The sequence below is a fragment of the Pangasianodon hypophthalmus genome, chromosome 26, assembly GCF_027358585.1.
Source record: "Pangasianodon hypophthalmus isolate fPanHyp1 chromosome 26, fPanHyp1.pri, whole genome shotgun sequence".
Taxonomy (NCBI): Eukaryota; Metazoa; Chordata; class Actinopteri; order Siluriformes; family Pangasiidae; genus Pangasianodon; species Pangasianodon hypophthalmus.
The window spans coordinates 8383781-8410597 of record NC_069735.1 but is presented as its reverse complement, the minus strand read 5'-3'; the positions used below and the strand labels follow the sequence as shown (position 1 = coordinate 8410597).

Below are 26817 nucleotides of genomic sequence, written 5' to 3'. Positions count from 1 at the left end.
TGGACAGTTTTCTGATTTTTCATTTGTGTCAGATACAAAATAACTATAGCATTATATAAATATATGAAATACCTATAGCATTATATACATGAAAATTGAGAGCATGAGTAAAGTTAATCATAAACACACGTTATGATTTCAGGACCTCGATTTAATATCTGAAGCATTTAAATCCAAGGCTCCATAGTCTATACATCACAATAATGATGAAATAAATCCACTAAGTTCTATTATTTCTATCATAATTTTTGGTACATTTGAATTTTACTATCTAAGTTTAAATTGTGTAGTATGTAGGGAATAAAGCATGATGTAGCAAGCTATTATAGGAAAATAATCAAGGACAGGGTGAGGCCTTGTGTGAAGCAGGAGGCAGTTACTACATCAGCGTTGATTATTTTTCTATAACAGCACACCCTGAAGTGTCTTATTGCTCTTATACCACCACAATGCTGAAAAGTTTTATTTATTAAAGAACATGTCATAGTTTTGAACTGATTATAATAATTTTGTGGAATGTCTGTGAAACACCAGTTATCACTAACAGCAGCTGTATAGCAGCTATAAACACTCCTCCCTTCACTGTCTCTAAAATGTATAGAGTTCTGAAGACTTTCTGTGGTGAGAAACCTAAAGGAACAGCTTTACTTTTACTTTGTGAAGTTTCCACCTTACACAAAACTTCACCAAATCAACAGTTAAATGTCCGCCATAAAAGCTACAGTTACTATAGAAACAAGTGCGTTAACATTAAACCTGTGTTGTACCTTGCAGCTGCAATATTGCATCAACACCTTCTGACCAATCAGATTCAAGTTATTTGCATAGTCCCTCCCCATTCATCCGCCCTACGTGCGTCATCAACAGGCTGCGGTGCGCATGCGCAGTGCTGTCTGTCATCCTGTGCCGGATTTGAAGCGAGCACTCCCTGCCAGGATTCTCCAATGAATGGCACGATGGCCGCCTCGTCTAATAGGATCATGCTCGGCCCTCTTGTAGCCGCAATCGACCAGGGCACGAGCTCCACTCGCTTCTTGGTAAGTCACAGTCTGATTTCGTGGTGGATTGCTGGACTTCAGCTCTGCTTTCTCTTTAAACCGAGAGTCCTGTGTGTCCTTGTCAGCATACACGATGTGTGTGTGTGTGTGTGTGTGTGTGTGTGTGTTAGAGAGATGGAGTGTTAGCTCAAGTCCAGCTCAGTGCAGTAGTGTTAAACAACCTGTGTGTGTGGAATTTTGGCTCCATACCAGTCCTTTCTCATGATCTCATGAGCACTCAGGCTTTTATAGTCATATATGAGCGAATAATGACTGCGGTTAACTTCATCTCTGCTGCCACGTCTCAAACCGCATACTACTGTACTTATAGCATAGAAAGTATACTACATCTCAAACCGCATACTACTGTACTTATAGCATAGAAAGTATACTACATCTCAAACCGCATACTACTGTACTTATAGCATAGAAAGTATACTACATCCTGAACCGCAAACTACTGTACTTATAGCATAGAAAGTATACTACATCCTGAACCGCAAACTACTGTACTTATAGCATAGAAAGTATACTACATCTCAAACCGCATACTACTGTACTTATAGCATAGAAAGTATACTACATCTCAAACCGCATACTACTGTACTTATAGCATAGAAAGTATACTACATCTCAAACCGCATACTACTGTACTTATAGCATAGAAAGTATACTACATCTCAAACCGCATACTACTGTACTTATAGCATAGAAAGTATACTACATCCTGAACCGCATACTACTGTACTTATAGCATAGAAAGTATACTACATCTCAAACCGCATACTACTGTACTTATAGCATAGAAAGTATACTACATCCTGAACCGCATACTACTGTACTTATAGCATAGAAAGTATACTACATCCTGAACCGCATACTACTGTACTTATAGCATAGAAAGTATACTACATCCTGAACCGCATACTACTGTACTTATGGCATAGAAAGTATACTACATCCTGAACCGCAAACTACTGTACTTATGGTATAGAAAGTATACTACATCCTGAACCGCATACTACTGTACTTATGGTATAGAAAGTATACTACATCCTGAACCGTGTACTACTGTACTTATGGTTTAGAAAGTATACTACATTCTGAACCGCATACTACTGTACTTATGGTATAGAAAGTATACTACATCTCAAACCGCATACTACTGTACTTATGGTATAGAAAGTATACTACGTCCTGAACTGCAAACTATTCTACTTATGGCATAGAAAGTATACTACATCCTGAACCGCATACTACTGTACTTATGGTATAGAAAGTATACTACATCTCAAACCGCATACTACTGTACTTATGGCATAGAAAGTATACTACATCCTGAACCGCATACTACTGTACTTATGGTTTAGAAGGTATACTACATCCTGGACCGCATACTACTGTACTTATGGTATAGAAAGTATACTACATCCTGAACCGCATACTACTGTACTTATGGTATAGAAAGTATACTACAATCTGAACCGCATACTACTGTACTTATGGTATAGAAAGTATACTACATCTCAAACCGCATACTACTGTACTTATGGCATAGAAAGTATACTACATCCTGAACCGCATACTACTGTACTTATGGTATAGAAAGTATACTACATCTCAAACCGCATACTACTGTACTTATGGCATAGAAAGTATACTACATCCTGAACCGCATACTACTGTACTTATGGTTTAGAAGGTATACTACATCCTGGACCGCATACTACTGTACTTATGGCATAGAAAGTATAGTACATCTCAAACCGCATACTACTGTACTTATGGCATAGAAAGTATAGTACATCTCAAACCGCATACTACTGTACTTATGGTTTAGAAAGTATACTACATCCTGAACCGCATACTACTGTACTTATGGTTTAGAAAGTATACTACGTCCTGAACCGCATACTACTGTACTTATGGCATAGAAAGTATACTGCGTCCTGAATTGCATACTACTGTACTTATGGCATAGAAAGTATACCGCGTCCTGAACCGCATACTACTGTACTTATGGCATAGAAAGTATACTACGTCCTGAACTGCATACTACTGTACTTATAGCATAGAAAGTATACTACGTCCTGAACCGCATACTACTGTACTTATGGCATAGAAAGTATACTACATCCTGAACCGCATACTACTGTACTTATGGCATAGAAAGTATACTACATCCTGAACTGCGTACTACTGTACTTATGGTATAGAAAGTATACTACATCTCAAACCGCATACTACTGTACTTATGGTATAGAAAGTATACTACGTCCTGAACCGCATACTACTGTACTTATGGCATAGAAAGTATACTACGTCCTGAACCGCATACTACTGTACTTATGGTATAGAAAGTATACTACATCCTGAACCGCATACTACTGTACTTATGGCATAGAAAGTATACTACATCTCAAACCGCATACTACTGTACTTATGGCATAGAAAGTATAGTACATCTCAAACCGCATACTACTGTACTTATGGTTTAGAAAGTATACTACATCCTGAACCGCATACTACTGTACTTATGGTTTAGAAAGTATACTACGTCCTGAACCGCATACTACTGTACTTATGGCATAGAAAGTATACTGCGTCCTGAATTGCATACTACTGTACTTATGGCATAGAAAGTATACCGCGTCCTGAACCGCATACTACTGTACTTATGGCATAGAAAGTATACTACGTCCTGAACTGCATACTACTGTACTTATAGCATAGAAAGTATACTACGTCCTGAACCGCATACTACTGTACTTATGGTATAGAAAGTATACTACGTCCTGAACCGCATACTACTGTACTTATGGCATAGAAAGTATACTACATCCTGAACCGCATACTACTGTACTTATGGCATAGAAAGTATACTACATCCTGAACTGCGTACTACTGTACTTATGGTATAGAAAGTATACTACATCTCAAACCGCATACTACTGTACTTATGGTATAGAAAGTATACTACGTCCTGAACCGCATACTACTGTACTTATGGCATAGAAAGTATACTACGTCCTGAACCGCATACTACTGTACTTATGGTATAGAAAGTATACTACGTCCTGAACCGCATACTACTGTACTTATGGCATAGAAAGTATACTACATCCTGAACCGCATACTACTGTACTTATGGCATAGAAAGTATACTACATCTCAAACCGCATACTACTGTACTTATGGCATAGAAAGTATACTACGTCCTGAACCGCATACTACTGTACTTATGGTATAGAAAGTATACTACGTCCTGAACCGCATACTACTGTACTTATGGCATAGAAAGTATACTACGTCCTGAACCGCATACTACTGTACTTATGGTATAGAAAGTATACTACGTCCTGAACCGCATACTACTGTACTTATGGCATAGAAAGTATACTACATCCTGAACCGCATACTACTGTACTTATGGCATAGAAAGTATACTACATCTCAAACCGCATACTACTGTACTTATGGTATAGAAAGTATACTACGTCCTGAACCGCATACTACTGTACTTATGGCATAGAAAGTATACTACGTCCTGAACCGCATACTACTGTACTTATGGCATAGAAAGTATACTACATCCTGAACCGCATACTACTGTACTTATGGCATAGAAAGTATACTACATCCTGAACTGCGTACTACTGTACTTATGGCATAGAAAGTATACTACATCTCAAACCGCATACTACTGTACTTATGGCATAGAAAGTATACTACATCCTGAACCGCATACTACTGTACTTATGGCATAGAAAGTATACTACATCCTGAACCGCATACTACTGTACTTATGGTATAGAAAGTATACTACATCCTGAACCGCATACTACTGTACTTATGGCATAGAAAGTATACTACATCCTGAACCGCATACTACTGTACTTATGGCATAGAAAGTATACTACATCTCAAACCGCATACTACTGTACTTATGGTATAGAAAGTATAGTACATCTCAAACCGCATACTACTGTACTTATGGTTTAGAAAGTATACTACATCCTGAACCGCATACTACTGTACTTATGGTTTAGAAAGTATACTACATCCTGAACCGCATACTATTCAATTCAATTCATTTTTATTTGTATAGCGCTTTTTTACAAAGGTCATTGTCTCAAAGCAGCTTTACACTGCATCCTGAACCGCATACTACTGTACTTATGGTATACATAATAAACTTTTTCATTCAGTCGTTTGTTTTTCTGGTTAGGGATGGGTAGCAGTGGTTGCTTAGTGGTTAAGATGTTAGACTACTGATCAGTAGGTTGAGAGTTCAAATCCCAGCACCACCAAGCTGCCCCTGCTGGGCCCTTGAGCAAGGCCTTTAACCCTCAACTGTTAAATAAATGTAAAATTGAATACAGCACAAATCCTTTTCTCTCTGTGAGCTTTTCCTTTTCTGTCTGCGAGCTGGTGCTGTGAATTTAAATAACATGAATATATTCAGTGACGCAACGACGTGTGGGCATCGGGACACACTTCACATGTCAATGAAGGCATTCATACTGAACACAGCACTTGCATCTGCCCACTCCTCCTGAGCTCTTTTAGTTTGTGGCTCCTCACCATGCCTGCAGCTTTAGGGCTGGAAAACTTTCAAAATGGTCCTGTGCTATTTATAAATAGAATACAAGTAGTATACAAGGGGAGTTACTTTGTAGAGTGTTTGGCGAGGGGAGACTGTAGTTTATAGTAATTATAGGTGGGTGGTATGGCTAAACAATATATATAAAATATTCAAATGCTACAGTAGTCCCATATAATAACTCTGTAATAAAATGTAGGGTGTACAAGGCTTGGGGTCACAGAAGATATGCAATGTCTATTTGGGGTCATTTGTGGAGAAGTTTGGGAACTCCTGAAGTAAAGTATGTAGTAATGATTGTAACATTAAAAACAAATATTTAAAGTGTTAGGAAAAACATTTCATATACTAAGACTTTTTGTGCAGTTATTATTATACAGAGGTGTAAGTTTAGACCATTGTAAAAGAAGTTGTTGAATTAATTTCCTTTGGAAAAGCATTTAGTCACAATTTTTTTTATATAATAAGATCTGCATTCCCCTCCTCTAAGTATCGCATCTCTTTTTCATGCAGGTATTCAATGCTAAAACTGCAGAACTGCTTAGTCACCATCAAGTCGAGATTCAGCAAAGTTTCCCTAAAGAGGGGTGAGTACACACACACACACACACACACACACACACACACACACACACACACACACTGAAACTCACTGCAACTAGCGTCACAGCAGCTGGAAAACACGGCTGTAAATAACCAGTTTCACAACTGTAACACGGATTAATCACCTACAGATGCAGCTAATAATGTATATAATCATGCCCACTGAGGCCTTGTCCTAGGTTTCATCATTGTTCACTCTTTTTGCTAAGCAAAAAAATCTTAAATGCATTTTGAAAAACTACTGTTTTAATAAAATTGCATCTAAGCACAGAAGCCACAGTTACATCAGTAAGAGCATTAAGAGCATAATTTGAACATTCAATAATGCACACGTTAATTTCCGCTCTGCAGCTGGGTGGAAGAGGACCCAAAAGAGATTCTGCAGTCCGTGTACGAGTGCATGGACCGAACCTGCGAGAAACTGACACAGCTCAACATTGACATCTCCAACATCAAAGGTATTACTATCGCTCGTGTCGTTTGTGTAGAAGGTTATCCACTATTGTCTAACAGCAGATCCCATCTGGGTGTGTATGGTGCCAGTTATGTATGTGGGTATACATTTATTAGATTAGGGTGTCTGCCAAAAGCCATGGTGCGGGGGTGCGGGAGATAAAAAAAAAAAAAAAAAAAAAAAAAAAAAAACAGAAAACAGCCAACGGACGTAGCATGGAAGATGGATTGGTTTGTGAAAGGGAAGAGAAAAGCCGTAGATGAGGTCACACAGGCATCCCAGTCAGGTACTGGTCATTCTAAATGCAGAAAGTATGATGAGGCATATCTTGCTATCGGCTTCACTGTTAATGTGGAGGGTGAGGAGGAGAGACCTGTGTGTATCCTATGTGTTAAAACGCTGGCAGCGGTCAGCATGAAACCCACCAAATTAAGAAGGCACATTGAGACGATACATTCGAATCATGTTCAAAAGCCACTTGAGTTTTTTAAAAGAAAATTTGATCAATATCGTGGGCATCAAGGTAATTTTCTAAAAGACACTTCAGCAACAGCGAAAGCGCAACTGGCTTCGTACAAAATTGCGTATCGCGTTGCACAATGCAAGAAATCACACACGATTGCAGAAGAGTTGATTGTTCCCGCTGCCATAGATATGGTGTCAGTTCTGCTTGATGAGGCGAGTGTCATGAAATTAAAGACTATCCCAGTGTCTAATGACACCATATCGAGCTGAATTTTTGATATTGCGAATGACTTGGAGGAACAGCTCGTTCAGAAAATAAAAGGGAAATGCTTTGCGCTTCAGGTTTACAAGGCCACAGACAGTACCAAGGACAGCGTATGTGCGCTATTAACAAACTGTCCTTGGTATTGTCAGTGGCCTCGTCCACTTGAACCTCAAAGCGTTTCCCTTTTATTTTCATGCGCTATGTGCGCTGATCTTGTTCTGTTCAATATTTCAACAGCAACACAATTTTAATTTATTTATTTTTTATTTCAATTAAAAAATCATTCAATTTTTATGATTTTTAGTGAAATTATTTGGTTTGGTTGGTTAATTTGGCAGATTATTATTATTATTATTATTTTATAGGTTTAAAGGGGGGGCGTGACCAAAAAGGTTTGAGAAGCACTGTCATAGTGTATCATAGATTTGTGGTCATATTTATTTGTCTTCCATATTCCATCCCAAAGTTGTGGTTCTTAAAGTTTATTTGTCAACTTTAATCAGATTTTATGCATAATTTATTTATAATATGTTCTGCATTAATTATGCATTTATATGGCTCATGGTATGCATTATTCAGAGTAGGGCAGTATCATTGCCACAAGTAGTTTGAATCAATTAGCTTGTAAGTAGTAACAACACTGTACTCTTGATGCATTTAATTTTCTTAACTTACATAAAATACACTCACCGGAAAAAGACCAGGTAATGTTTTTCCAATCTTGAAATGTACAATTTTGGTGAGCTGTTGTTATAGCCCATACAGCTTAAGCTTCGAAATGTTATGTGTTCTGAGATGCTTTTCTGCTCACCACGGTTAGAAAGAGTGGTTATTTTGAGTTACTGTAGCCTTCTTGTCAGCTCGAACCAGTCTAGCTATTCTCCTCTGACCTCTCTTATTGACAAGGCGCTTCCTTTCGCAGAACTCTGCTCACTGGATGTTTTTGTTTGTGAAAATCCCAGCAGTTTTGGAAATACTCAAACCAGCTGTGCTGTGTGGCACCAGCAACCATGCCATGGTCAAAGTTGCTGAGATCGCATTTTATTCCTCATTCTGATTTTTGATGTAAATATTAACTAAAGCTCCTGACCTGCACTGCGCTGCTGCCACGTGTTGGCTGTTTGAATAATTACATGAATAAAAAGATGTAAAGGCATTCCTGATAAAACGGTTGGTTAGTATATATTTTATATTTTTTGTGTGTCAAGTTATCAAGTCGACATCCTGCTTTCAGTTCACACTGAAGGTGCTGGGAGTCGATACCGAAAAGAGTTGATTCTTTGATTCCAGGCATTGAAAACTAAGAGTCAACCCCAAAGCTTTGGAGCCGATTCCACACACCAAAAATTATTTGATTCATGCAAAACATACATAAATATGTATGTATATATATATATATATATATATATATATATATATATATATATATATATAAATATATATATATATATATATATAAATATATATATATATATATATATATATATATATATATATATATATATATATAAATATATATATATATATATATATATATATATATATAAATATATATATATATATATATATATATATATATATATATATATATATATATATAATATATACACTATATTACCAAAAGTATTCTGTCACCCATCCAAATGATCAGAATCAGGTGTCCTAATCACTTGGCCTGGCCACAGGTGTATAAAATCAAGCACTTAGGCATGCAGACTGTTTTTACAAACATTTGTGAAAGAATGGGCCGCTCTCAGGAGCTCAGTGAATTCCAGCGTGGAACTGTCATAGGATGACACCTGTGCAACAAATCCAGTCGTGAAATTTACTCGCTCCTAAATATTCCACAGTCAACTGTCAGCTTTATCATAACAAAATGGAAGAGTTTGGGAACAACAGCAACTCAGCCACAAAGAGGTAGGCCATGTAAACTGACGGAGAGGGGTCAGCGGATGCTGAAGCGCATAGTGCAAAGAGGTCGTCGACTTTCTTCACAGTCAATTGCTACAGAGCTCCAAACTTCATGTGACCTTCAGATTAGCCCAAGTACAGTACGCAGAGAGCTTCATGGAATGGGTTTCCATGGCCGAGCAGCTGCATCCAAGCCACACATCACCAAGTGCAATGCAAAGCGTCGGATGCAGTGGTGTAAAGCACGCCGCCACTGGACTCTAGAGCAGTGGAGACGCGTTCTCTGGAGTGACGAATCACGCGTTTCCATCTGGCAATCTGATGGACGAGTCTGGGTTTGGAGGTTGCCAGGAGAACGGTACATTTCGGACTGCATTGTGCCGAGTGTGAAATTTGGTGGAGGAGGAATTATGGTGTGGGGTTGTTTTTCAGGAGTTGGGCTTGGCCCCTTAGTTCCAGTGAAAGGAGCTTTGAATGCTTCAGGATACCAAAACATTTTGGACAATTCCATGCTCCCAACCTTGTGGGAACAGTTTGAAGCGGGCCCCTTCCTCTTCCAACATGACTGTGCACCAGTGCACAAAGACATGGATGACAGAGTCTGGTGTGGATGAACTTGACTGGCCTGCACAGAGTCCTGACCTGAACCCGATAGAACACCTTTGGGATGAATTAGAGCGGAGACTGAGAGCCAGGCCTTCTCATCCAACATCAGTGTGTGACCTCACCAATGCGCTTTTGGAAGAATGGTCAAAAATTCCGATAAACACACTCCTCAACCTTGTGGACAGCCTTCCCAGAAGAGTTGAAGCTGTAATAGCTGCAGAAGGTGGACCGACATCATATTGAACCCTATGGGTTAGGAATGGGATGGCACTTAAGTTCATATGTGAGTCAAGGCAGGTGACCGAATACTTTTGGTAATATAGTGTATATATACACATAGTGTGTGTTCGAAAAGTCTGAACTACCCAGACCTTGCTTTGGCTTAAATATCTGATTTAAAAATGTGGTTAAAATAAGAACTTGTTTCTATTCTCATGCCACTTCTGATAAATATCAGTAATACTGTATTGCTGTTAGTGACCTGTAACTTAGTTAAGCCTAGTTAAGAGTTCTGTAGTGGTGTTATTGATTGAAAGGCTTTAAAGAAATATCTTGAAATAAATTTTTTTTGGTACTTTGGGTCTTTGGTGCTTTGGTATTTTCATAATAATGCATTTAAAACAACTGACTGATTAATTGATTATCAGAATATTAACTAGTTCCTGTATATAATTTGATTTTTTTTTTTTAAATTTATACTACTCTATTCGAACTGTCCAGCTTTTTTCCCCATCTTATCCATCTTGTTTGTATTTAAAGCATTATCCACCAGGCTGTCATTGCAATTTTCATAAATGACCTCTTGTAATTTCCCTTTAGCCATTGGTGTGACCAATCAGCGAGAAACCACACTGGTCTGGGACAAAGAAACAGGCGAGCCACTGTACAATGCAGTTGGTAAGTACGCTTGGGTAGTGAGATCAAATTGATCAAATAATCAAAAAATAGCAGTCATTGATTTGATTTGGTGCTATGCAGTGTACATTGATTAAAGTATTGATGTTTGTGTAGTGTGGCTGGATCTGCGTACACAGTCCACCGTGGAGAGACTCATCAACAACACGCCCGGCAGGAACAAAAATCACCTGAAGGTAAAAACACCTCAAAGGTTGATGGAGAAACTGGTGTGAAAGTTGACGCTTTGGATCCTCATCAGTTTGAGCTGAATGTATAGATGAGAAGATAAAAGAGCTGGACAGATTAAAGGACTAAAGTGCTGCTGCATCGTTCTCGGTAGAGATGAGTTCTCATTAGTATTACTATCAGCAGGTAGTCGAACTGCATTGTGGGTAATGTAGGAAACTGTTAACCAGAGTAAAAATAGACCTTTCTGGTTTAAACCAGAAAAGTCAACTCAGAAATTAAGCATAAAATAAATCTCTTGCACAAGTGAAGATTGCATATTGATTATCAACATTGATATGCTTTAATAACCTTACTATTTAGAAGAATAATTTCGATTCATAGCTACTATTTTATTGCTGTTGATATTACTCGACTGCACATTGTTGGAACAGATGGTCTAAGCTAGGAAGCCGTATAGTCAGTAAAGTCAGTGCAACCTTAGAGGAATGTCAAAAATGTCATTAACTTCAACCCATCAATATAAAATCATTCTGATGGTATTTTTATCTCGCATGAATCTGATTACTGATTCAGTAGCAGTCCTTTGGACGCAGTCATAGATGAGCAAAAATTCATGTAGACAGAGCAGCGATTTTTGACTCGTCACATCATGGAATGTGTGGAAATGGTGTGGTTTATTTGCTTAACTTTCCAGTGTGTGCCAGCCTGGAAGAAATGATCCGTATGATTTAGAATGAGTTAAATGTAAGCAGGAAATTCAAACTCACTCATTTAGAGAAATGAAAATACACTATGTAAATAAACTCAACTATGTAAAACATAACCAGTAAAGGAAAGGAGAAGAGTACACTGAAATAGCATTTTTCACCACTGGGTTTGTTAAGAGACGGTGTTTTCTATTGTTGACAAGTATGTGACCAGTCAAGCTGGAAGGAACACGCCTTTCAACACACAGCAGGAGAGAATGAATACACCCAAAAGACAATGGTCTGAATGATTGACGACTTCTGACACCTAACTGGTTTATTTAGTTTTTACTGGGGTCCCTGGAGGACTAGTGGTTAGTCCATAGCGCTCTCTCACCGCTGCGGCCTGGGTTCGAGGGTTGCGTCAGGAAGGGCATCCGGTGTAAAAACTGTGCCAAATCAAATACACAGACTAATGATCCGCTGTGGCGACCCCTAACGGGAGCAGCCGAAAGAGGAACAACAACAACTTTTATTAACAAAACAATGATCAAGGTATATAAGTAAGAATATCTTTATGTATTATGTACTTCTTTATTCCACATTGTTCTTTCACATTCTCGATTCTGATTGGTCAGAAGCTGCTGATTAATTTTCTATAACAGCACAGTTCTGACAGTATTTCAGCTACATGGCAAATCGCAGGTTTATATTAATGCGCTTGTTCTACTATATTGTTTTTACAGTAACAGCTAATTCACAGCCAGAAGCTGCACACAATCTAACTCAAATAATAAACAGATTAAAAACATTGAATCATTGAAACTGTCCGTACGAGACATTTATTTAACATTTATGGAAGGAGTCTCCAGTGTCAGCGCTTAAGTTTTCCGCCATGGGAGAGTCTTCTGGACGGCTTTATACGTTCCAGTTTCTCAGTCACATGACCAGCTGAGGTTTATTTTTTTTCTTATTAACTTCAAGACGGGGAAAAAAAAGGGTGGCTGGTGAAAATATATATATATATATATTTTTAAACATATACAAGGAGTAAAACACTTTGCAATGTTCTGTTGTAGGAAAATTTCATGATAGTAACATCACACCACTTCATCACTGATTATTTTCCTAAGACAGCATGCCTAATTGCAGTGCGTTCCTTACATCTCATATATAATCATACATGCAGTACTGTACAAAAGCCTTAAGAACCATAATATATTTTTTTTTTTTAATACAAATTTAGTCTTAGATGTTTATTTTATGGCTTCTGCTTTATTGGGTCAGTTAAAAAAAAAAAAAAAAAAAAAACATTTTGGAGTTCCTAATTTTGCTTTCCCAACAAAAATGAAATGTTACAGACAAAAACTTGCACAGTACAATACACTATAAATATCATCAGGCCAAACCACATAAAAGTGTATATCATTAAATCACTCACTCTTCTGCAGCACAAGACCGGTCTTCCCATCAGCACGTACTTCAGTGCAGTGAAGCTACGCTGGTTAATGGACAACGTAGAGGAGGTGCGCAAGGCAGTGGTTACACACACAGCCATGTTCGGGACCATCGACTCCTGGCTCATATGGGTGAGTTATATAGACATTAATGCAGATGATTGGGGGGAAAAAAGCACTTGGTTAAGAAAACAAATGTACTTAATCATTTTTATAGACAAAATCCTAAATTTATGTCATGCTTAATTGCATTAATGGCATTCTAACTATTTGTTTCTTGTCCGTTCTGCACCACTGCTAAAATTTAAAATTCCAATATTTTTTTTTGCTCAGTATTAAAATCACTATTAAATATCACTCTCATTAAAAATCAGAAAACAGCACTGTAGATCCCAAAACCATGGATGATGTAAACCTTTGGCCTGAGATGTTTGTTAGTTGTCTTTCACTATATCAGTGGGTCACTAGCTGAGTGTCATGTGCTCCCTATTTTTCAGTGCCTAACTGGTGGAAAGAAGGGAGGTGTCCATGTTACAGACGTGACCAATGCAAGCAGGACCATGCTCTTCAATATACACACTATGGACTGGGATCCAGACCTCTGCACGTAAGATGCACGCACACACACACACACACACATACATGGGCCCTCAATCACACAGCTTGTACTTCTGTTACTGAATGCCTCATTTGTGTTTATATGCTAAAAAATGTGAAGTATTTTCACAGCTGAATTGTTTGTTTAACTGGAATGTGCTTCGTTCCAGCTATTTTGGCATACCAATGGAGATTCTGCCAAAAGTGAGGAGCTCTTCAGAGATCTACGGTTTAATGGTAAGCTCAGTGGAATAGCTTGGTGATATTTTATATTGTGCATAACTATTCACCCCCTACCCCCCTTTGAACTTTCCCACATTGTGTAGTGTTATAACCTGGAACTGAAATGGACATTGGAATTCTATGTCATGAATCTACACAAAATTATCCATAATATTGAAGTGGGATGAAAATCAGTATAGTTTTCCAAATAATTTGCAAATTTAAAAAAAATGTAAAAGTTGCAATTTCATACATATTCACACTCACAGGTGTGAAACCACTAAATTAATTCTGGTGTGTAGTTTCATGACATAAAATCCCAATTAACTCAATTTTATTCCTGGTGGTTCAAAGGGGGTGAATACTTATGCAAGCAAATGTATATAATTATTTTGATCCTTTTCATAATTATGAAAAAAAAATTGAGTCCGCAGTGATTAAAAAAAAAAAACACAGAAAAAAGGGACTTCCATTATTTAATTTTTAATATGAATTTACAATATCCCTGATTGGATTTGCAATTATTTTTCGTGTGGAAGATCCGTTTTTATCACAATCAAACCTTTGTGTCTTATCGTCTCTTTGGGCTTTCTGATAGAAAATCAGTTCTAGTCTGGTGAGTAGGTCTTGACTAATATTATTGTCATTTCTGGGGAAAACGAGTGTCTTTTCCCTTCCCCTGGTTGGCTTTGATGTCCCTTTTATCCCATTCCATCTAACGGTGCATTTCCAACATGAAAACTACATCGACTTGATCGTCTGAGCAAATCACAGCTGTGATAGGGTCCAGAAGTCTGAGTGTACTAAAAACAACACTTTCTTTATCTCATTATTTATACTGGTACAGTTCTGGTCAAAATGATTGGCACCTTGTTATACTATCTACTGAAAACTACCTTGGTGTATGTACTTGTATACATTTATTTGTATGATACAAAACAGCACAGGCTCAAAAAATAGCAATTAAAAAAGAAAATTCATGGAAATAGTACAAAAACTGAAATGTTCCTATGACAAATTAATGTCAGCCTTTTCAGATCAGTGATGAGCAAAACTAGATTTCCCAGCTGCTATGAAAATGCTCACCTGTAAGAAATTTCCTGTACGTTCATGACATATATTATGAATGATGACTTTATTGCTTACAAAGGTCACTCACATTCCCTGTTCGTAAGCAATAAGAAAAATTATAATATCACTAAAAAAATGAAGAAGAAAGCTTCAAAACCATCTCCAGAAACCTTTTCATCTGCAGTTTGCAGTGTTATTAAGTTTTTTTGCCACTCAAAAAGGACGTGGAGGGAAGAGAAAATGACCAAACAAGTCTTCAGTTCCTAGTGCTGCTGTGTATCATACAGAGACCTTAAACCGGGAATACTTGTTCCAACCTGTAAAATATGCTGCACATTTAAACCGAGACCTGCTTTTTGGTTTAAAAAGGCTTTATGGATCTTTGGCCAAATTTACTGTACTGATCTTTCGAGGAAAATATTCTGTTTTTGGTAAAAGAATTGCTTGAATTGCTGTTATAGGAAACAACACCTTCTGATTTGAGAATTCAACTATGCTGTGCTATAAAAAATGTTTGGAGAAAATGTTTGGCTGTCTTTGTGATGTGTAACCTTGGACATTGTATTCAGATTCTGACCAAAAGAATTTTTTTAAGATATTGTATGAAATACCTGACCATAATATTGACCAGAACTGTAACTATACCAGTACAACTCTTCATTGCTAGCAGGCTCAGGCTTTTATTCCCTTTCCCTATATTTTGGCTGGTTGTTGGAAATGTACCGGGTGACTTTCTTCGTTACACAGCGCACTGGCTGGATGCCATGAGCTGACTTCACCTGCTGTTAGCCACTAGATTCCGAGCTGTCTTTCCAAACAGGATTTTGTTGCTTCTTCAAGGACACTTTCTGACCCGGTGGCCGTGCTGTGGATCTCTCCTTCATTTCTCTGCATGCTCTCTCCTTTTTTTTTTTTTCCATAGAAAAGTGAATAAGAGGCAGGTCGATATGGCATGCTTTAATCACTGAGTGAACTAGTTCTTCACAGATGTTAAACTGTCCACTGTTGGTGGAGGCTTTTGATTTTTTTGTGTATTTACTAAAGAACACGGGGAGGAATTGATACCTTATTAACAATGATTTACAGAGGAGTCACTCTGAGATGAGTGGAAATTTACTCTGTTACTGTCTTATTGATTTTTTTATGCTTTCACAGAAATCTGGTCCCCTCACTGGTGTTCCAATATCAGGGGTAAATTGCACTTTCTTATTTCTTATTGTACAGAAATGATTTTACTGTATATTTTACTGTATCAGCCTGAAGTACTTGTGTTCTCTCACTGAAGTGTTTAGGGGACCAATCTGCCGCTCTCGTGGGACAAATGTGTTTTCAGGACGGCCAGGCCAAAAACACGTACGCCTCTTTATTTGTCTTTAACACGTTGGTGCTTTGTGAGAGCATCACTCATATCAGCGGATGTGACAATAAGCATACATTCTTGAAACATATGCATTTTTAGTGCATCATAATTAGTGATAGGAGGTTTAGAAAACCCAAGCGTGCGCTGTTATAGGAAAATAATCAATGACAGGGTGATGTCATATCATTACAACCCCAGAACTGATTATTTTCTTAAAACAGCAGGTCCTGGTGTGTTTTATTCCTCTTATACCACAGCCGTTTCCCAGATTCAAAGATTTCACAAAGACATGACATGTTTTTTATCCATTTACAGTTACATTTAAGCTTGCAGAGCGTCCATGAGACAAGTTGTTATACCGCAAGTGATTACTTGAGGTAAGTTGTTTCATGGATGCTCCACAACATAAATATAAATAGATTAAAAGTCTTTAATAAATAAAAAAAACTGGTAGAGGTGGTTAATTGCTGTGGTGTAAGAGGAATAAAACTCCTAGGGACATGCTGCTGTAGGAAAATAATCAGCATTGGAGTGGTAATAGTAACTCCGCTTTGCACTGCTCATCTCCGTGTCATTAATTACTTGTACTGTCATTACGTGTCATTAATTACTTGTTTGTAACAGCACTTAATAACACGTGTTAATGGTTTTAGAAGAGATCGCAATTTTGTTTAAACTAAATTTTGCCAATTAACTATATAAGGTGAGCTATGAGGGAGCTAAATGTATTAGCTAAATGTATTACCCCTGGGTCACACACACACAGTATTTTTGGCTACCATGAGTAGTTATTTGGCTACCATGAGTAGTAGAAATTACCTCACTCTGTACTTGGCGCAACATAAAAAGCATTCGAGATCACGAGTTTGAACGTCGACAGTGCGTCAGCCAGCCGTGGCCGGGAGCCAAGAGACCAAACTTGGACGTTCTCTCTGGGTGGGACGGATGGCATAATCTCTCCCCTGTCAATCACAGCGGCATGTATGTGGAAGAGCGTAGATAGCATTTCCTCCAACTGTGTTACACTACTGTGTAATGCAACATGAGCAGCAGTTTGAACAGATGCAGTGGCTGCCTTTACATGTCTCTGAAGAAGCACGTGCTAGCTTTCACCGTCCCCAGTTGGTAGCTGTCGCTGGTGGGTGGGAAATGGCCTAGACCAGATTATGGAGAAAATGGGGGGAAATTAAATTAAAAAAAAAAAAAAAAAGGCTTATATATTATCAGAAGCATTGATTAAGAACTGTAATGAAATGAGTTCTATGAGCACCTAAGAGCCAATGATGAATAAGCATTTCCCAAACCATGGTGGAATATAACATGGAGGGATATAACAAATTATTCCGAGCCAAAGACCAACATCTTGTAATTTTGTTATATAGGAATAATTTAACAAGAATTGACTGATCTCAGTTTTTTTGCGATATCATCCACCCCTGACCCACATCTCTTCTTTCAGTTACGGGACTGGCTGTTTCCTGCTCAGAAACACAGGAACGAAGGTATTCCTCCTTCCTCATTCACTGCTACTTGTAGATGATTAATATATATCTGTGTTTGTTTCTGTCTAAGCTCTCTGTCTTACTTTGTTCTGCAGCCGGTAATGTCAGATCATGGCCTCTTAACAACAGTAGCGTATAAACTGGGTCGAGACAAGCCAGCCTGCTATGCGTTAGAGGTAACATTCTTGATGCCGTCCTTAATGCATATCTCTTATTACATATTTAATGCATCCATGCTATGCAAAAAACCTTAGAGTGAGTGAATGAATGAATGAATGAAATGGTATCCTTCATTACACAATAGCTGACTTATAATTATTCTTCTATAGGGTTCAGTTGCCATAGCAGGGGCAGTGGTGCGCTGGTTGAAAGATAACCTCGGGATTATCCAAAGTTCTACAGAGCTTGGTGAGTTCATCAGCGGATGAAATAAAAATAGATAGAAAATGCAAACACTAGGTACAACAGTATATTAAACACAATAGACACATTATCATAGATTTGTGCGCACAAGTGTTACACAATTTTAACCCTAGTCCTAACAATGTTCCTTTTTTCCACAGAGAAACTGGCTGCTAGTGTTGGAACGTCGTACGGCTGCTACTTTGTCCCTGCGTTCTCAGGTCTCTACGCCCCCTACTGGGAACCAAGCGCCAGAGGGCAAGTTTTTAATTGGTTTAAAGACTTTAATGCAGAATCATGTATTAATAGTATCAAAATATCCGAATATGTTTAAACCTGCACTTTGCAGGCATGAAACACATTATAGATTATTTATTTTTATATTTATATATAAAAAATGATGAATTATGGTTTTCTTTCTCCAAACAGAATCATCTGCGGTTTAACTCAGTTCACTAACAGGAGTCACTTGGCCTTCGCTGCTCTTGAAGCAGTCTGTTTTCAGACACGAGAGGTATTGTCTACGTGCATAGAAATCATCCTGTTGTCTTTAGTCAGGAACACATCCACCATTCAGTTAGGAACACTAATATGAGAAAACCTTGTGCTAAGAATCAGTAGAGTGACTCGTGATTCATATTTGTGGTTCAGATCCTGGATGCGATGAATCAGGACAGTGGGATTCCTCTGACTCAGCTGCAGGTGGATGGAGGCATGACCTCGAACAGACTCCTCATGCAGCTCCAGGCTGATATTCTCTGCATTCCAGTAGGTAAGTTGTGTAACTGAAACCTCCCTTTTGAGTTTCTGTTTCACAGTTCTCTTTGAAATTGAGTAAAATCCCCTGCATCAGGGGGTACATTCCAGATGAGCGAGCTTATTGCTAAACTTTAATAATTCCCGAAGACAAAATATAGCCTAAGCCCAACTAATAGTCAAAGATGAGCTAACCCTATTACACTGATTACATGAAAAATGATTTCAGCATAGCATAAAACATTGACTGGAATTTCCACTGGTAAGAAAGACACATATTATTTCATTTAATCAGTTTGTGGGCTGTGAGAAGTCTTTTATTTATCTGTATGTCACATATTACCATTACCATTTGAACATCATTAGTGTCACCTCAGAATCTTTATTTGCATGGCTCATTTGTTAACTTAAATTCCTGTAAAAATAAAATGAGAAAAACAGCACATTAAAATTAATACCCAATCAAATATTCTACAATAACGAGTAATATATAAAGCAAGATATGTATCCCTACTTAGCAATAGACGTGCCATTGACTGTTGCCTTTTTATGATATTGTGATATTTATAAAGACCAGTCATGCCGTCCATGATTTTTTTTCTCTCTTCTTCAGTATAGAGAGTTTAATTTAATTTTCTAAATACATCTGTGTGTGTTTGTGTGTGCACAGTGAAGCCGTCCATGCCGGAGACTACAGCTCTCGGAGCAGCTATGGCAGCAGGGGCAGCAGAGGGCGTCAGTGTGTGGAGTTTGAATCCTGAGGACCTCACTGAGGTCACTTCTGAGAAATTTGAACCCCAGATCAACCCGGAGGGTAAGACGGCTACATCCTAGTTAACAGCACTAAGAATGTTTGAACATCCGATCTCTCGAAAGCCTACAATTAGGGAAAAATGTGTAATGGATGTGAAGGTGTAATAGTGTAGCTGAGACAGCAGTTTCATTTAATTCATTTAAAAGCACCTTTTAATGTAAATTTTCAGTAATTTTGTCTTCTTTGGCTTTGCTAGGCCTAAACAAATCAGCTTTGTGCATTATATCTATTTTCTAGATTCATCTAATGATCATTCCTACAGTTAGTTGTAACTTGTAACTATGTTTTGTGTATTGTAATTTGTTTATTAAAGACTGTTAAAGTGGAGTAATGTCTTTTCCTGTGATAAGTGTCTTACTCTGTAAATTCAGAAACTTGGAAAAAACCACAGATTTCTCAACTTTTACTCTCTTCCTAAATAGAGAGTGAGTTCCGTTATGCTCGCTGGAAGAAGGCCGTCCGGAGAGCCATGAACTGGGAGACTACAGAGCCAATCAGTAATGGAAACGGTTTGTGCCTCCATCTTTGTGCTCCATGTTATTAAAAAATCCAGCATATCAAACAGAGAGGGAATAGTAGGATGTTCAAAGCGTCCAAACAGGAAATGTGTCACAGTGACCAAAAAAAAGGTTTTATGGTGTAAACAGACTCATAACAGGATCTAAACAGTAACACACACTTTAGATAACCTGCATGGAAAGTTGCAGTCCTTTTAAAGTCACGTGTCTCTCATGTTGTCATGTTTATTCATTCTAATAACCAAGTAACTTTGTAAATGTTTGTATGGTACATGTATCTACAATTAAATATTTACTTTATTATTATCTATAAGTAAATTAAAATGAAATGCAACAAATTCATATATTGTAGAAACACCACCCAAATTTCAGTGAAATTACAAATATATGTTTTTATCAGTAAACATCATTCAGAGAATTCCAGCCAGAGCCTGGCATTAGGTGCTTGAGACGTCAGGAGCATGCAGAAACCTCACAGATGTTGCTTGATCCAACCAAATCAGTAGTTGCTCACATGTCTGCTTTCTCTCTCTCTCTGATATTGCATGAATTGGACCTGGGTTTTGGACAATCTCCAGAGGAATCTAGTATCTTCAGTAGTGTTCCCCTGGGCTTTTACATTCTGGGTAGCATGTTTATGTTAATTGGAGCAAAATACATTGCAGGTCAGTGTGTGTTTGACACTGAGAGTGAACAATCCTTTATGCATGCATGTGTACTTATGCTGCGTTTGACTAAAGCTCATAACTCGGAATTTGCAACCTCCGACTAGGCAAAAGCCCGCTCAGCTAGGAAAGTCAGGAAGGCCTCCTTAACCCCGATTTCAGCACATGATGTCAAATTAACATGGCTATGCATGGCATCAGCAGTAAACAACGTAGCACGCACTTAGTTTACTTTTAAATGAGGTGTGCTGTATATGCAAATATTATATCAACGTACAGATATATTAGCTTGTTAAATCTATAATACTGACTATACAGTTCACTGCATTGAGGAGGTAAATATATATCACTCATCACTGTTAGCTAGCTAGCTTGTTCTTAATCAGAGATGAACACTGAGGCGTCCATGATTCACTTTGTAGCTTGAGCAGACGGAGGTCGAAAAATGATGCAATTACGAGTTCTGATGTCCCACTTCCGATTTAAGTCAACGCAGCATTAAATGCGTACTATGTAAGATTTGAACGCTGTTTATCAATTTCAGATGACAGAATTTACAACTGTGACCATCCAAAAGTGTGAAAAATCAAACAGAGGTTTACTATTAAAAACCTTTGTGTATCAGTAAACTCAAGCATGATCTGCATAAGGCTACTTAACCCTTTCATGAGAGCTGGCATAAACCTACATAAAGAGTCTAAAGGTGTCTCCTGTCATAAAGACCTGCTTTTATCAAACGTAATTTGTCGTATTTTATTTTTTGTGATGTTAACAGGTGGTACACCACTTTCAAAGTTTACCCACTGTACATGAGAGCTTCCTAAGAAGAGTTTGTACTTCTGATATGTCAGATATCTGGTATGTAGTGATGTAATAAAAGCTACGACTCAGTTGGCCATGACATCAATTCAATTATCAGACCCAAGAGAGTAAATAAATGAAAAATCTATTTCAAAAAAGTCTAGTGAAAACTCCTCTTTCTGACTTCTCTAGCCTTGTAGCTTAGTCACTGGTCTGATGAGCTGCATTCAGCTAAATAATTTACATATAGCATGTGATTGGTTTACCCACAACAGAAGATCTGCTACAGAAGCCATGTTTCGCTGAACTACAGCCAATTTTTCCATACATAGACCAGTTCTGCCACAAGGTTTTACAGTTCAGTCCACTAAAATACTTTGCTGCATCTGTCAGTTGAAAGTGCATAAATACCATTTGCGATGTAGCTATAGCTCGCCATACAAGGTTAGTTGAAAAATGAAACAAAGTGTGTATAAATGTTGGAAGCAGAAATATAAAATTACCTAAGGGCCAGAGGAAATGTACTTAAGTGACATACCAAAAGTACACTGAGCTACGTAGTCAGCTGTCATGTAGTCATGTGACAACGAGTGCCATAACACAACCTTATGTCAACAACCATCTGCGTAACTAGACTCAGGTTTTTTGGACAAAAGCAGTCTTTGACATTTGATTCCTGTTGGTATAAGCCTTTATTACTGTTTATGTAGGATTCTTTTCAGTTGTCATGAAAGGCGTAAATGTCATGTAGCCTTATAAACACCACCCTTAAGGAAAGTGTTAACAAAACTTGTCATGCATCGTCACAAAATACTTTTACCATTTATATTTTAGAATCCAAAATTAACTGCATTTCTCAGTTGAATTTGCTGTGATGCAAAAAAAAAAAAGTATAAATTATTATTGTTTCAATTCTCTTATGTAACATTTCTCTATGCCTCGATCTCTCAATCACACTCTGTGGCTTCTAGTGCCTTGAATCCTACATAGTATTGCTGATATCTCTTGTCAAAAAATATGAGCATGAAAATTCTCCAAAGATTTATTTTTAATACATATCCTGCTTTTTTTTTCACCTCCTGACTGCTTTACATCGCCACATTATTCCTCTAAAGCACTGCTTTCTCGTACATGACACTATCAGACTGTTTATTGATTTCCTCTTGCAAAGCTGCTATTTTAAAATCTTGCATGCAACTCGATAATTCTGGAACAAACGTTATTTTTTTCATCATTTCTTTGAACAGGTTACAAGTAGACTTCTTCAATCCTCTTCGATGTTGAATAATGAGAGAAGAAAGTAGGATTCTAGGTATGTCCTCTAGTGTCCAATCACAATCATGCCGTTCCCCACTGGACATTCCAGCTGTAGCTGCTAAGCTTACAACTTCACTCTCCAGGGAATAGACACCACAGACAACTGAATCATCACTATCTGACCTCTAATCAATGAACAAAGTTTGTTTTTAACTTTTGGTACATGGTTGCCATAGCTTGTGAGTTGTGATATGGCAACTGAAACAATTTCTATGAAGAAAATGAACAAAACACTTTGTGATATCTGAAGTTGCACAGCACTATTGTACTCGTGAAGAAACAGCTGGCAGCCTACACATCTTCATCTGACCCAAGCTGTTTGCTGTAGCTCCTTGATCTTCTTTCTGTAGATGATGACATTTACCACGTGTACCTCTGTGTATTTGTTGGACTGTGTTGTAAATTCGAACAACTTTTAATTCTGCTGCATCGTATTTATTAACTTTGGTTCAGTCCTCATCTTCATTGTCATATCATGCATTAGAAGGTGCCAATAGTAGTTTTCCACGATATCTCTGAGGAATGGTGCAAGATATGGGAGCGCTAACGTACAAATCAAGCCAAGCACTGTATGAAGACTGAACGGTTTCACCTTCATAGGGTTCCGTATGGTTGTTGAACAAAACTGTGCATTACTGTTCCGTTACTGTGAGATGCCCAACCCAATATACTGTGGATCCCAAGGTAGAAAACGCTGAGACTTGGTCAAAACACGTCTTTTAATGTTCCTGTTAGAATGTCAACTATTTCAAAAACACTAGAATTCAGAAAGTCTGTTTTAACAAGACGTCTTGATAGTCGCTATGGTTGAATTTTTGTTATACGCTGATGTCTCCGACCTAGGGACTGTGTTTTCCCATAATGCACTGTGCACATACATCACTTTTAATCCTGAGAATATTGACGGAAGCAGCAACGTGGCTTGCATTGGATTCACTGTATAATAAAATAATTTAATGTTGGTTATGTCGTCTGCACCATATAGCTGTAGGTCATGTTTGTTTTGTTCCTGGCTAATCATGAATTGAGAGTTTAACAATTAAATAGCCAATTATTTTTTGGGTTATTGCATAACTATGAATTAGGCTTCCATAGAGTAAAAAAACGTCATGACATTACCATCTTTGTGATGAGGTATTTGACGAAAAATGCTTGTAGTTTTATTTTGAACATCAAAATGATGTTTAAAATCTGTTGTATGGTTAAACGGTACTACGCTTTCCGGTTCAAAGTTACACGTACCAATACAATTATGTAATGAAATATCAATGAAATGAATATGGAAGTGCTCCTTCCAAAATTGATGCCATCTGTGCCTCTAGTAAATTCAGTTATGCATGTTCATAGGACTGCATAACACCTACATAAGCTCTTTGTGAAAACTGATATAAAGCCATAAAGGCAGCTCTTGTCAATTTTCATGTTATGTGACATAGCAGCTGTCTAATGACAGAAGATTGCGTTTTGACATTTTTTCAGGCTGTCTTTTGTTGCTAAAAGTAACTGACTAATGAGACAGATTGGCAAAAATAGATCACTATATAATTTTCCTGAATGGCACAACAAAAGTGCGTTCACCATATCATTGGAAGATTACAAGTTCCAATCCCGATGATGCTACAGCCAACGGTGACTGGGAACCAAGGGAGCAAAATTGGGAGCCATGCTCTCTGGATGGGAGGGGTGATATATTCTCTCTCTCCCCTGTCAATCACAGCAACACTAGCCAATCATGGGTGTCTCTGAGCTCATGTATGCAGAAGAGGGCAGATAGCGCTTTCCTCTGAGTGTGTTACGCTGCCCTTTGAGGCAACATGAGCAGCAGTTTGGAGAGGTGCTTGAAAAGTTTTGTTGACATCACATGTCTCAGAGGAAGCACGTGCTGGCCTTCACCCTTCCCGGTTGGTAGTTGTTGTATGATAGGGGAGTGCAGGCTGGTGGACGGGAACTGACAGGTGACCAAATTGGGGAGGAAAAAATCTACAAAGTCAGCTATCATGATGCTCTAATATAACTGTGCCCAGAAAGTGATATAACACAACCTTATGGGTCATTTTGTGTTGTCAACCTGACATAATTGACATCAAATTGACAAAAGCATTCTTTGTGACGTTATAATGTAGGGTTATGTCAGTTGTTATAAAGTGCTTATGTAGGTATCATTTAGTTCTATGAGCACTGTTCTTAAGTAAAGTGTTAACACTTTTGTGTGTGTTTGTGTTTTAATAACTATAGTGATGGTATTAATTGTGCCATTAAATCTATTGCTAGGTAACTGTTCCGATGTGGAGTTAAGCCATAGTGCTTAAGTTACTTTGTTGTTAATGAAGAATTCAAATTTTCATTTTCTTTCAATTAAGCATTATCGAGGTCAAAAGCCAATGAACTTAAAAGTAGTATATTAGGAACCATAATGCTTTGCACTCCATTTTATACAGAGCCAACCAGTTAGTGGTGTTACCAACATACATTTTTGTATTTTTTTGTAGATTTGTAAAAGGGACTTTTTAGACATTTGTGTGTTTAACAAGAATTTATAATATATTCATGTGTATTTTTATTTATTTTTTTTATGTACTTGAATTGACCCATGCACTGTTATAGCACGTATCAGTGGCCAGTGTTACTGAGGTACTTTGTCTCAAATCATGCACAAATTTGCGCACTTTTAGAGCAAGTAGCGTGTTCATATTCAGAAAAGAAACAAATATACGGTAGTACTATTAGTACTTGCTGTATTATCAATTACAACCTGCTCTACATAGAGCAAGGAGGTAAGGCAGGTTTCAACTTCTCTAAAATAGCGATCCATTGAGCGAGAAAAGTTTAACATTTTGGGGTTTTAAAATTGGTTGTTGCTGTGGAAGCTCTTCTGGTGCAAGTCACTGATATGAAGTGATGTGTGCATGTTATGCTTTGCCATTACCGTTAAGCACTTCAACTTGTTTGATTTAAGATGTTATCGTTCAAAAATGTGCTACATAGTACAAGTGCTTAGTGTACAGTCTAAGAGTATAGTGCACAGTGCAGGATTTGAGAGACTTTTTAAGTTTTTTTTTTTTTTTTTTTTTTTTTTTTTGGTTTTTGTTATGTTGGTACAAATGTGTATTTTGTACATTTTGCTTGAAATTCCCTTATATGTAAAATTAGCTTTTGCTGCACATTAAAATGGTGGATTTGGTTAATATTTAGTTGTTTGGAGTCTTTATTTCAGGCTTTTAAATTATTTTATATCCTGCCAGACATGGCATTATGAATTATTTTTATAATAGTACCAGTTGCTTAGGAATATGTTATTATTCCTATTATTATTATTATATAGGAATATAGTTATATGTTATGTATAACCCTAGTTACACTGCAAAAACTCGTCATCTAGTCAAGACTTACAATCTTATTTCTAGCCATAAAATCTTATTGATCTTATTTTAAGAATAAAATACTATGCAAGAGCAGATTGTTTAAGATTATTATGATTGTTTTAAGATTATTTATCTTTTTTTTCTTATTTAGTTAGCAAAGCTTAAAGTTATTTATTTTACCTGCAAATTAAGCTTATTTACCATCACAGGCATCATTTGAGACCAGCCTTGTATCTTTTAAGACTTTGTTTTAGCTG

General features: G+C 37.5%; 1 protein-coding gene across 3 annotated transcripts; it reads left to right on the top strand.

The window, feature by feature from the left end:
* Window positions 1–880: 880 nt before the first annotated feature.
* gk (glycerol kinase) lies at window positions 881–26385 on the top strand. Of its 3 annotated transcripts, XM_026931945.3 has the most exons (21): window positions 881–1037; window positions 6154–6227; window positions 6595–6701; window positions 10764–10841; window positions 10956–11035; window positions 13168–13305; window positions 13671–13780; window positions 13941–14007; window positions 14591–14608; window positions 16219–16254; window positions 16349–16416; window positions 17883–17925; window positions 18021–18101; window positions 18255–18333; window positions 18489–18585; window positions 18757–18841; window positions 18979–19099; window positions 19754–19897; window positions 20320–20406; window positions 20994–21080; window positions 23129–26385. In XM_026931945.3, the coding sequence occupies exons 1-21, from the start codon at window positions 945–947 to the stop codon at window positions 23137–23139; spliced, it is 1704 nt and encodes a 567-aa protein (XP_026787746.1). In that variant the 5' UTR covers window positions 881–944; the 3' UTR covers window positions 23140–26385. The 3 variants fall into 3 exon arrangements, with proteins under 3 accessions (XP_026787746.1, XP_026787747.1, XP_026787748.1); XM_026931946.3 differs by lacking the exon at window positions 14591–14608; XM_026931947.3 differs by lacking the exon at window positions 20994–21080.
* Window positions 26386–26817: the final 432 nt, after the last annotated feature.